The 13,543-nt window shown below is 27.9% G+C and overlaps 1 protein-coding gene across 1 annotated transcript; it reads left to right on the top strand.

The window, feature by feature from the left end:
- Positions 1-7,340: 7,340 nt before the first annotated feature.
- Positions 7,341-9,249, top strand: LOC125870635 (UDP-glucuronate 4-epimerase 6). The gene has a single exon (XM_049551113.1). The coding sequence runs from the start codon at positions 7,596-7,598 to the stop codon at positions 8,940-8,942; it is 1,347 nt and encodes a 448-aa protein (XP_049407070.1). The 5' UTR covers positions 7,341-7,595; the 3' UTR covers positions 8,943-9,249.
- The last annotated feature ends 4,294 nt before the right edge of the window (positions 9,250-13,543 follow it).

Genomic DNA, 13,543 nt, shown 5'->3' with positions numbered 1-13,543 from the left:
ATTACTCAGAATAGTATATAGGGTAGTCCCAAGGAAAATTACATCTCAACTTTATGCTAAAAGGATAAGGATTCAATTAAATTATGTACCAATCATAGTATTTATATAAAGATTTTTACTATCAGTATAATTTAACTTGTAATAACAAATTACTTACGATAATTTTATTAGTATGTATGACAAAAGGGTAACGAACCACCTACATCGTCATAACCTGAATATTTTATCGGATTATTCAATCTGTAAAAATAATTAAAATATACAAAAAAAAGGTAAGATCATTATTGAAACTTACAACACTATAATAGCGATGCTCATCTATATAAATAATCTGATCATATAAATATTTCTTTTAACTCGAACAAATCCTATGAAAGTCAAAACTGATATGACTCCACCTCTCACTCAACCAACCATAAATCAATGTTGTGAAAGCAAGAAAAATAAGGACCATGCATTATTTTCAAGGAAAAACTACCTATCTAGACATACTTTACTATCATATATACATATTTTACTTCTGGTTTAAAAATATTACATATAATATCACTTTTTAATAATTATATCATATTTTTTAAAAAATTAAATTAGATACACAATCCCCTTAAATATGGTTTTTAATAATTATCTTAAAAGTATATCTCCTTAATTAATGTGACTTTAACAATTCAAATTACTTCCTCTCTCTTCACACCATCAGCCCACTCCCCCACGTTATTCACTGTTTACACACATCTGCCATTACCCCCCTTCTTCCTCAACCATTTCAATACATGTTTTGTCACACACATCTACCATTACCCCTTTCTTCCTCAAGCATCTCAATACATGTTTCCATGTACTAAATTCATAATCAATTATCTATAATCAACATTATATAAATAGGTAAAGTAAGATTTTGTTTAGTTATTTCGAGATATTGTATTGTAACTTTGTTCTTATCATGTTAATGTATCTAATTCGAAGCTCTAATTCTTTTAAAGTTCGATTTTAGGATTTTTACATTGTTTGAATCTATTAGTTCTCCATACTTTTTAATGGATGAAAATTTACACTATCATTAATTTCGTATAACGAATTGATTTTTTTTATTTTTTTGGATTAATGATAAGACAAATACTCTACACTCGTGATTTATTCTTAAGTTCATGCGTTTTAATTACATTCCATATTTAGATACATATAATTATATGTGTATGCTTACTATGGATCCAAGATACATGTTCTTGAATATGATGTATGAAATTGATACTTGATACACCAGATTAATACTAGATACATATAAAAGATACATGAAATTAAAATTAGATCATATAATTAATAGATACATGAAATTAGTATTAGGTCACATAAATAGATACATGAAATTAACATTAGGTTAGATAAATAGATACATGAAATTAATACTAGATACTTCTATGATACATATGAATGTACTTGTATGATACTCATGTATCTAGTGTTTAGTTTGTTGGATACACCATATATTGATAATAGATACATCAAACTAATGAATTTATTATTTTAAGAGTAATAAAATGAAATTAGTCAAATTAAATGACCAATATATACATTTTTTGTCTTTTATTAATAATATTAATGAAATTTATTATTTCAAAGAATAGTAAAATAAAATTAATTAAACATATATACACTACTTGATTTCTGTCTTATATTAAGGGATTTGATTAATTTAAATTTCTAAATTAATTGTCCATGTATTTTGAAAATCTGAAAATCCTCAATGATTCCTCTAATTAAGGAAATCAGTTACAACCAATTAATTTAAACAAATAAAATACGTATCTTGATTTTAAAATTCGGCAGATACATGTATCTCGCGAATTCAAATTCATGTATCTCAAACATGAAATATGGTAGAGGAAGTAATATTTGAAACTATCGGGAATCTTAGTAATTAGAACCTAAACTAGTGGGATTTATGTAGTTTGCCCTATATTCAAATCCCTATATATTCTATGAAAACTATGGGCTTCAATTAAATCTTTGTAGGGGTACCCCTTCAAAGAAAACACATCTTCTATTTATTTCATTTAATTTGTCACATTATTGTATTTTAGAAAAGAACATACATGTCACTATAGTACTATGTCCCATAGGTTTTGTAACTCTCACATTAGATTTTTGAACGCAAATTTAATTTAGTCAAATCTCAATATAAATATTGAATATCGAATATCGAATATCGAATAATCGACAAATAAATAATTGTTGTTTTGTTTTCAAATATGAAATTGGTAATCGTTAAGAGTGTCGGCACATATCCAATTCAATGATTGACAAAGAAATGGGCATCAAGTAATTAATTAATAAATTTTTCATTTTTTTCTTTAGTAAGAAAAACAAAATAAAAAGTGAGTAATAAAAATATCCTGTGACTTCAATATGACAGTATCATGATCATTTAAAATATTCTAAGTTGGATAAGGCAATTTAGAAGGTCTAGGAGTAATCATAAAGAGCATTTAAAATTAGGGAAGGGAAAATAAAAAAAATCCACAATTGGTTATATTTCTTTTTTCTTTCTTAAAATTTATGTTTCTTATATTACTTTGTGTTTTGATAGCAGTAGTGATCGATTAATTTGCATGCATTTTAATTATTTTATTAAGTAGTTATATGTATGAAATAACTTTGTTCATCGAAATTATGTTTCTAGGCAAATGGAAATTATGGTTCTTTTTTCCTTATTTTATTTCACTTAACTATTTTTAATCTATGAATAAAGCTGACTTTTACCTTATGGTTCCTCAAAGAAAAATTATCATGAAATATTAAATGATCAATTTTCTATGTTTTCCCATTCTCAACATAATATTTATTGGATTTTTATGACACAATTATATCTAGATTCTCAAATTCAAATTCTGAAAATGAAAAAAAAATCTGCATATAATATAAATCATCTTTGTATTAGTGCCCATGTGAATAAGTCACTTAATGAATTTCAAGGTACATTAAAATATTTACGATACATGTACTACCTATATGTGTAATATCAATAAATTGATCTAGACATCATTAATGTGCTTCAAACTATTTTTCTTATTTATAATTTTCGTATCGACCATCACTATCGTATAATTAATCATGTTAAATGCTAAAAATGACATTACGGTTAGTACATTTTGTATAGTACATACTTGTTAGATAAGGCAATAATAAGTGAAATTCTAAAAGTACAAAAATCTAAAAACAAACAGTTAAAATCTCTTATCTTCCAATATTGAGACAACCTTAGCCCCATCAAATTAAAGTCGACCTAACTCTAATTATTTAATTTATTTAATATGATAAATGATAAATCAATCTTTAATGTACTACTGTACGTTGGCTTATAATAAATGAGTAGCTAATTTGTGGTTTCATTTCTTTTTCAATTGTCTTTTGCATAGTGTATAATATAGGTATTAATCAATTTCTTGATGGGACATAATCCATTATTAATAAAAACAAAAATTGAATAGTAAAATATGAATTGTCTTCAAGAATAAGTGAAATTAAAGTACTGTTTATGGGCTTTCATCAAGAGTTGTGGTTGGATGATAAAATTCCTCGATTCTTAACTCGAGTTTTGTTTCCCCTTTAACCAGCCTTATGCGGCCAGAAGAGAATTCAAGATTTTCAACAATATTAGTTCAGTTTTTAAGACCCAAAAAATTAAACTATTATTTTTAAAAATTAAAGTTATAAACTCATATCTATATATTTTCTTTTGTAATTTTAATGATTATTTACGCATAAATTTATACTCCATGACAAAATATTGGATTTATATGAACCATCTATCGATATGCTACAATACACTCTCCTTTATGTGATACAAACTTGGTTAATCGACATTCAAAATAGATATTGTATTTATAGACAAAAGTATTCGATTATTTAGAAAAAATCTTGATTCTTCATATACTTTTCATTTTAACAAGGTATCTTTGACACCTTTACAACTCAACTTAGGTATATTTGACAATTTTAATTTATTCAATTTATTTTAAAATTTTAAAATATTTTAAAAAAAATTGTGCGGCTTGAATCCCCCATCCCCCACCACCCACCCCCTAGGCCCCCCGTCTCTATTCCCACAACTCCTTCTTCAATGTTCTATTAATGTTTTGCCTCCATGTGATAAAAAGTGAAGTTGATGTATTTGTGTGTATGAAGTGAACCTTCATTTAATTTGCCTTTTGCCCTCTAATTGGTATATAGTATTTATTTTTATGTCAACAACACCGACGTAACATGCAATTTTGTTATGGGTTCCACTTCTAACATACATGGAGACATTTAATTTGGACTTGCATCTTGGTATAGTCTCTCATGCTCAAAATCTATTATATAACAATAATAATATATTCAGTATAATATTATAAGTGGAATATGAGTCTGAGAAGTATAGAGTATAAACAAACTTTAATTTACTCCTGTCATACAGAGGTAGGAATGTTATTTCTGAAAGTCCCTCTACTCAAATAACATATCTCATAGTAGTTTGAAAAAAATATGTGTAACAAACAATAGGGAAAAGAATTACACAACATTGAGCAAACAAGACAGTAACAATAATGAAATAATGTGATTATATAGAGCCAAAATACAAAAAACAATATATTTATATATATATAATAACAAAAAATGTTTGATGACATGAAACTATGAGAATAATGCAACTACTATTGATATGACCGGAAAATCTACAATAAGAAAGGGACAAAAATACCTAATTAATATCCACACTAACCAGAGAAAGCTCAATTAATCGATCACAAACCACGTTCATCATCTTTTATATTGTTATTCCATATAACTTAAACTTTGACTAAGTGCCTTACAATTTTGGCCCAACCGTTCCATATGAAACTTTGATATAAAAAGACAATTTTGTAAAATCAGCAAAATATATTTAATATTATTAAACATATAATTAAAAGTTAGTTCAATGAATTTGTTACGTAAACTACGTTGTCACTCACTACCCATGCACATGCACGTTGTATTTCCCGGTGCATAGTGATGATGAATGTGTCTATACCTAAAGGTTCAGTCATCTCTCAATAAATTCTCAAAATTTTAAAATCAACAAATAATGTAAGTATAAAAAACATACGTACAAAACAAAATATTGGTGACATTAATTGTCGTCGACTAATTACTATATAGTTTATGTGATTCACGCTAAAGTATAGATGTGTGCGGGACAAAATCGATTCATCGATTTGACACCTCTATAAGTCATTTCGCAGGCTATACTGCACCTCAATTAAGAATATTGTTCCAAAACATAACAAAATATGACAAATAATATAACTTTTTTTTAATCTTGTCCAAACTAAACCCTAGATCTAAACCATTTATAACCCTTCACTAATTAAATAGGTGTATAAAATTAATAATTAGAATTGCCTAAGCTCTCTAAGTTTAAAATATTTTGTCGGTGACAAACAAACGGTCGTCATACACTTTATTCTTAATATAAATAATATAAAAGAAAATATTACTAAAAGATAAAATATGGAAAAAGGAAAGCAACAACAATAAAATGATAATAATAATTGAAGTAAAACAAGAGGATAATGGCTTTTCAGATTCCATCTTTATGGTCATTATTTTTGTAGACAAAGGATCAATTAAATCAACAATAGTAATTTCTAACTTAAACTTTTTTTATTATTTAATCTTTTACAAACTATTTCACTAAAATTAATTAGGTTTAATCATGATAGTAGTCACGTAGTCTCTTATTCTTCAATATGTATTACTACTTATTTCATTTGCCTTGTATCTGGTCATATGTTCCTACAAATCTTGCTTCGTAAACTTTTCTTTTGAGCCGAAGTCTATCAGAAAAATCTCTTTACCTCTAAAAGATAAGGTATGCGTACATCATACTGTTTTCATGCCTTATTTGTAAAGATTTTTTTTGTATTTTAGTAAGAACAGCTCGTGCATTGCAAGGTCCATTCAAGAATGACATTTTCAAGATGATTTTTTTTTATATTCAGAACGCAAACTCGATATAACCTCTGGTTAAAAATAAATTAATTTCGTCACTGCACCACAATCGTTTAGTGAGTTGTATAATGTTGAATAAGAGTACGTAAGGATCAGTGTTTACACTTCTAATAAATTCCTCATGTGTGTCTCACATGGTTTTGAGATTCTTCATACAAATTTGAGTCAATTTTTAGCTGGCATTTCAACCCTTACATAAATGCAAGGACCAAAATATAAATATCTAAAAGTTGAGGACCAATTTGGCTTATTTCCTAGAAAGAAAATTATAATTACTGATTAATGAAGTATTTTATTATTTATATCTATGTAGCTACTTGTAATTTTTTTTTTAATGCCAAGTTATTTTTATTTACTGAGCATGACCTAATTATTATTCACTCTTGAGAGTCAAATTAAGTCTTTTCTTTACCACAAATCTATAATTATTTCCATGATTCATTTTTATAATGATATTAGAAAATTACTTATGTTTCACCACTTGTAGATTTATCTTATGTTTCATTAAATGTGCTTAGCTAAGTATCCAATGTGCAATCCGGCCAAGATATCTGGTTTTTGCATTTCAAAATTCCGTTAAATGTCTCTCTAACTTGCGAAGGTAGAGTAAGATCTGCGTATCATGCATTTTCTTCAAATTATTGTCTGTTTTTTCATTACTTTTACTTGTTTGCGATATTAGAAATATGCCCATTTTTATCAAATTTAAAAATTCAAGAGATGATTGACTATTTTATATTTATTCCAACTCTTGTTATTCATACTTTAATTATTTTCAATTCAAGATTATTAAAAGTACTTGTCCCAATTCATTTATCATTTCATAAAATTAAAATGAAATTATTTAATAGTTTAGTCTCATTTACCCTTAGTAAAGAATGTTCTTGAAATAAGATTAACTTGATTTTGTTCTTAAATAAAGTGTAATTTATAATTGAAGAGAGATTATCATAAAGTAATAAAAAGATGGAAGTGTAAAAACAAACATAATGAGTAATATGAAATGAAAGGAATAATATAATTAACTTATTATTGTATTTATAATTTTTAAAATTATAAAAAATCAAACATAAACAAGTATGTTATAAAGATCAAATTTTGGATCAAAATACTATAGAGAAGGGAGATCAAATAGTCATAGAGATCATTCATAAACCAATTCACCTAATTTTTTAAAACTTTTTTTTCCCACTTTATTTTTTTAATTTTAAAAATATAGATTGTAGAATACTAAAAAAAGGAAGTGGCCTCCAACCAACTACAACTCAATACCACTCTCCCTCTCTTTGGTCCACCACTCTTATTTCTTTCACACAAACACACACACACACCAATCCTTCTTCTTTTTTCTTCCTTTATAAACATCATCTCTTCTTACCCCTTCTTTCCTCAGGGGCTTGCTCAATCCAAAGCACTCCCCATTTCCACATTTCCCAATAACCATACAAACCTTTCATTTCACTTCATTCTCTTTCTCTAGTATTCTCCAATATCAAAGCGATAAATTAATCATCCTGTATTGATATCAGATACATATATAGCAAAAAGTTTTCAAAACTATAATGGCGTCGCCACCTGACACAAGCAAAACCACAAAGCTAGAGCGCTACAATAGCTATATTCGAAAAGTTAATAGTACAAAACTCATCGCTGCATCGTCTAAACTTTTATTTCGTGTCACTCTATTAGTGGCGCTCTTACTTATTTTCTTCTTCACTATAAATTACCCTCCGTTAACTTCGGAAAAAACTTTCAACAACAACATTCACACCACTACCCATAACCTTCTATCCTCCGCCATTTACGGCGGTGGGGCATCGTGGGAGAAACAAGTTCGTCACTCCTCGACTCCCCACCGCCCTAACGGGCTATCCGTCCTCGTGACGGGAGCAGCTGGATTCGTTGGTTCCCATTGTTCTTTAGCATTGAAGAAACGTGGCGATGGTGTTTTAGGTCTAGACAATTTCAATTCCTACTACGATCCTTCATTGAAACGTGCTCGTCAAGATCAGTTATCGAAGCATCAGATTTTCATTGTGGAAGGTGATATTAACGATACAGAGCTTCTGAAAAAGCTTTTCGACATTGTTCCTTTTACTCATATCCTTCATCTAGCTGCACAAGCAGGTGTTCGTTACGCGATGCAGAATCCTCTCTCTTATGTAAACTCAAACGTAGCTGGGTTTGTAAATCTGTTAGAAATCGCTAAAGCCGCAGATCCACAACCTGCAATAGTCTGGGCTTCATCGAGCTCTGTATATGGATTGAACACCAAAGTTCCATTCTCCGAAGATCACAGAACAGATCAACCAGCGAGTTTATACGCTGCAACGAAGAAAGCAGGGGAAGCAATTGCACATACATATAACCATATCTACGGGCTTTCATTAACAGGTTTGAGATTTTTCACTGTTTACGGACCTTGGGGAAGACCAGACATGGCGTATTTCTTCTTCACTAAGGATATGATTCAGGGGAAATCGATTAACGTGTACGTCACTCAGGACGATAAAGAGGTGGCGCGTGACTTCACGTACATCGATGATATAGTAAAAGGATGCGTCGGCGCGTTGGATACGGCAGAGAAGAGCACCGGGAGCGGCGGAAAGAAGAGAGGTCCGGCGCAATTGAGGGTTTACAATTTGGGGAATACTTCACCAGTGTCGGTGAAGAAGTTAGTGGCAATTCTCGAAAATTTATTGAATGTTAAGGCTAAAAAGAATGTTATTAAAATGCCACGAAACGGCGACGTTCCGTTTACACATGCTAACGTGAGCCTGGCGTTAAGGGATTTTGGATATAAGCCTACAACTGATTTGTCAAGTGGGTTAAGGAAATTTGTGAAGTGGTATGTGAGTTATTATGGGATTCAACCAAGGGTAAAAAAGGCAAATGAAGGGGAGAAGTGAAAAAGACTATTTTACCCTTTATTTTAATATTTTTTCGTTTCTTATGATGTAATATTTGGATCAAAATTATGTTTACTTGTTTATTTTTAGAATAGGAATAGAATTTTATATTTATAAAAAATAAGAAAATTAGAGAAGGGTGGAAATGGCAAGTGTAGATCTATGAAAAGTGGGGTTTATAATAATGTATTTTTAAGGTATTATTGGATGTAGGATTTAAGCCAAAAAAAATAATATCAATCATAAATTGTAATATTTTGGAACAACAATGATGATTCCATCAAGATTGATCTCCTGTCTTTTATTTGGTTTAATTTGATATAAACTATACATGTGTTGGTAATAAATGTTTTTTTATTTTAAATTAGATGTCTCGAGTCTTAATTTGAGCTTGTCTTTGTTAAGAAATACGTTAATATAATTACATTTTATGTAGCATTTTTCCTTCGAGAATTCAAATTTAAACAAACCCTAACATAGATACAAAATATCGGATAGGGAAAAAAAGTAATTATTTGAGTAGTTGCAAGTAGATGAGAGAAGAAATATTCATATCCTTGTTGAAGATGCCTTCTATGATTGAAAATGGGCAAGGTTGTCTTCAAGTAGTCATTTAATTACTCATCCAAATATTCTTACAAAAAGAATAAAAAGAATCCGCCCCAAATAAACTACCCACTTTGTCGAATAATTGGTGCGGAGTTTAGGTATTTTTAGATGAAAGAGAGAATTTTCAAAGCTGTATATCATCACCTCCCACCTATCATAGATATTATTCAGTTAATGGTGTCGTTACAAAACTATAGTTTAGGTGTTCAAAGTCTTACCGTCTAGCTATTAATATTTCGAATTTCACATAATTTATATATAACGAAGAAGATTACTCACATGACAAGAAATTTCGCTACCAACATATATAATCAGAATTACCTTCATCATTTTCTAAAATTTTCATTCAAAACTTATAACATTTCTCCTTTAAAACTTTTGCTATCAACACGTATCAAACTTTATTTAATATATATTGTACTACACTTGGAAGAAAAATTAAACCGTTTGGAAAAATCATAATGCGGTTGTCCACATAATTCCTTTTTTATATGTATGTAAAATAATGATTCTCAAAAGTATTAATATTTAGACAGAAAAAAGTGATGTATAATCATAAGCTTCACATAATAAATAGTAAAAAGATAACTTAACACATGATTAAAGGGAAAGATATATACAACTTTAAGAATACGTTAAATAAGTACTACTTAATAACTTAAACAATTTTAATAGGCCACTCATGAATCATGCATGATGTGTCTTTTTCTTATTTATTTCTATTCTTTGTCTTGTACAACTAATTATAAAAATCTTAGGATTATTTTTATGCTAAAAAAAATTGTATTCGTATATTTCTAGAAGATAAGCTTCATACATTTTCTATTTTATACATGTATCTAAAAAAAAGTCTATCGACAATCAGAAACAACCTCTTTATGGTATAAATTAAAGTAGGGATAAGCTAAGGTACAATAGATGTTATCCTCTTCAAACTCTAGTTATGAAATGACGTTGAGTATATTCCTCTTGTATATAACCTGTAGAAATATATATACTTTTAATTAATTCTTTGATTTGTGAAGTGTTTCTATTCTCTTTCCTATTTTTTGATAATCTAGATGGACTAATAAGAAGGAAATATAACTACTTCAACTTATAACACATGAACATATATTCCATGAATAGTAAATTTAATATTCAAACGGTGTATGTTTGGAAGTTATAATCAATGAAGAAAAGGGGTCTTTGTACTTTTAAGATGAAATTTGGTTTCACCATCTCAACAACCATTTTTTGCTATATGTACATGTGAAGCTATCTTAGTCTCCCACTTTTTCTTCTTTTTAATCATTTTTATAACGATGGAGTCAGAATTTTAAGTAAGAGATTCAAAATATTAAGAAGTACAAATACAAGAAGCTAAAGAAGCTTCAACATTTACTAAAATACATAAATTAAAAAATAATTTTAATCATATATAAATTATATAATTTTCTATCGATCACTAAAATTTACTAGGCCAACCTCAGACAGCAAAGCTGACAGTACAAAATGAACACCTCCAAAGGCTGTTTTACCCAATCATAGAACTTAAAGCTGACAGAAAATATATAGCTGTGATAATTGATCGTGACAGAGTGGTAAATATTATATTTCATTCTCTATTGATGAGCATGTTGTCCCCTAATATAAAAATTTTCGAAGCAAATTTAGATTTAGTCGAATCTCAGTATAAGTATCAGACAACGAATGGAAAATAAATATATATGTTTTCATTCTTGTATTTAATTTTTTATTTCCTTTTTTTTTCTGTTTTCTATTTGGTTTTTTACTATGCTGACATAAACTATTTTCAGTTCTTATCTGTTGCTGCTTTTTGAGAAACATTTGCCAGTACCTGAAGCCTTTACAAATCAAAAGGTAATGTCATTTTTTCATAAAGTGGATTCCTTCATATATTTCATCATATTTGTGGACCATATAATACATATTAGCTGCTTTGTGCTCCTCATACCCCACTGTGATTAATATGATTGTATTCAAAATTTTAAGTTTGTGAATTGGTTAATAATTTTAAATACATATTATAATATTGAATAGATATAAATATTTACAATTAAATATAAAATTATAATTGAGATTAATAAATTTGCGACTGACATTAAAAACTATCAATATATATATAATAAGATAAATTATACTCTATTAATTTGTCAATTTATTAACTTATTCAAATTTAACCCACCCAAAATCAGTCTAATCCATCAATTCGACACTTTTAATATTATTTATTTTGGAAAATTCAAATATAATCTTAATTTTCTATTTTGTTATGATTTACTATTTGATTTGGACATGTTATAAAAAAAGTCCACATATAACACCTTGTGATTTGACAAATATTAGGCACCGGCGCACAACTTAATAAACTCAATTAGACAAGAAAATCTAAGCATAAATAAAGGCATAATTTTCTTTTTTTAAAAAGAAAAAAATAGCAAAAATAAATTAATAAAATGAAAATGGTCCAGCTAGATAAAGAACTAAGAATATATTTTTTGTCTGCCTACCCCACACGCTCTTCTCTTTTTACAAATATATTTTGACTAAATATTTATATATGAGTTCAGTTATTATTGTAGTATCTCCTTTGGCAGATTTTAACCTAACATGATAAGAAGTTTTTTGAACGGTGTTATTTTAAATTAAAAATAAATAAAATTATATATTAAAATATTTTTTTAGTCTTTTGTATTAAATATGTTATGTTCATATATGATAAGCAATTAAAGTTCAGATATCTATAAATATTTATTTGTGTGTAAACTCAATTATTGTTGTAATATTATTTAAAGTCATTATAAAAACTACTTTAAATTTTGAATCCGTTTATGTGTTACACTCCCTTACCATCTTCCCATCAAAAAGCAAACGCTAGTCGCAAGTATAATACTTTTTAATTTTCAAAAATTAATATTTTTTTAAATATGTATAAAAATGAATAATTAAAGAGAGCATATTTTTAATTATTTAAATGTATCAGTCTCGACATTTATATTCACAACCCAAATCTATATATTTGTAGCATATCAACACACTTCTATTTTTTCTCCAACATGTTAATATCTAATGAAATATATCTGCAGAATATTTTTATTTTTTAAAAAACTATATAATATTTTAAGACAAATAATCTAGAACTTACCATTTTTTTCTTGGCCTACCGTGAATGGTGGAGTAAAAATAATTAGTTGAGTCTTTGAAAGTACCACAAAATTGAAGAACATTGATTGCTAGATCTAGATTGCTGACAATGAAACATGCTTTGTAATTATTTCTCAGAAAATATATTGAAAATTTATTGAAACTAACTTCAAAGGTGCCGAACCAAATTTTGAATTTATAAATTCTAGATAAATTGGTTTTGATTTTGACTAGGACTATTCATTTCTATTGAATTTATAGCTAGAACTCTACACTACTAGAAAATATAGAATTAACTTTGAAATTTATTGATAATCCCTAGCTAATTTATCGCTAAATAACTCTTTAACTAATTAAATTTTCATATGATATTCCGTCGCTAAATGAAGTTAATATGGAATTTTTATAAGTTTTATTTACATATACATACTTTTCTGAACATAAAATTTGTTGGACAAGATCCAAAATGTTTGCAACAACATGATACTTTGTTATTTGATTTAATTATGAAGTTACTTATAAAACTATAGGTTTAATTGTAACCTAAAATAATAACTTACCAAGAACTGATTTTTGTAGCTTTTGGTCAACAACAAACGTGTTCACAAATCACAATATATATATATATATAAGGATTTAATTAGAAAATATTACAAGAATAATCTGGGGTAATAGAACCTCGTAAAGTATAAATATGTAATTGATAGTTGGGTAATAGATTAGGGAAGCATTTGACTATTATCTCAATTTTTCATGAAATTTAAGATTGCTTTTATATATTTAAAGTCTAGAATTCTTACTAAACTTCATATTAGCGTCTTAAAGTTTCAACAATATAAGGTTGA

Source organism: Solanum stenotomum, chromosome 7, assembly GCF_019186545.1.
Source record: "Solanum stenotomum isolate F172 chromosome 7, ASM1918654v1, whole genome shotgun sequence".
NCBI classification, from domain to species: domain Eukaryota; kingdom Viridiplantae; phylum Streptophyta; class Magnoliopsida; order Solanales; family Solanaceae; genus Solanum; species Solanum stenotomum.
The sequence above is the reverse complement of the archived record's forward strand: the minus strand, read 5'-3'. Positions and strand labels throughout refer to the sequence as shown.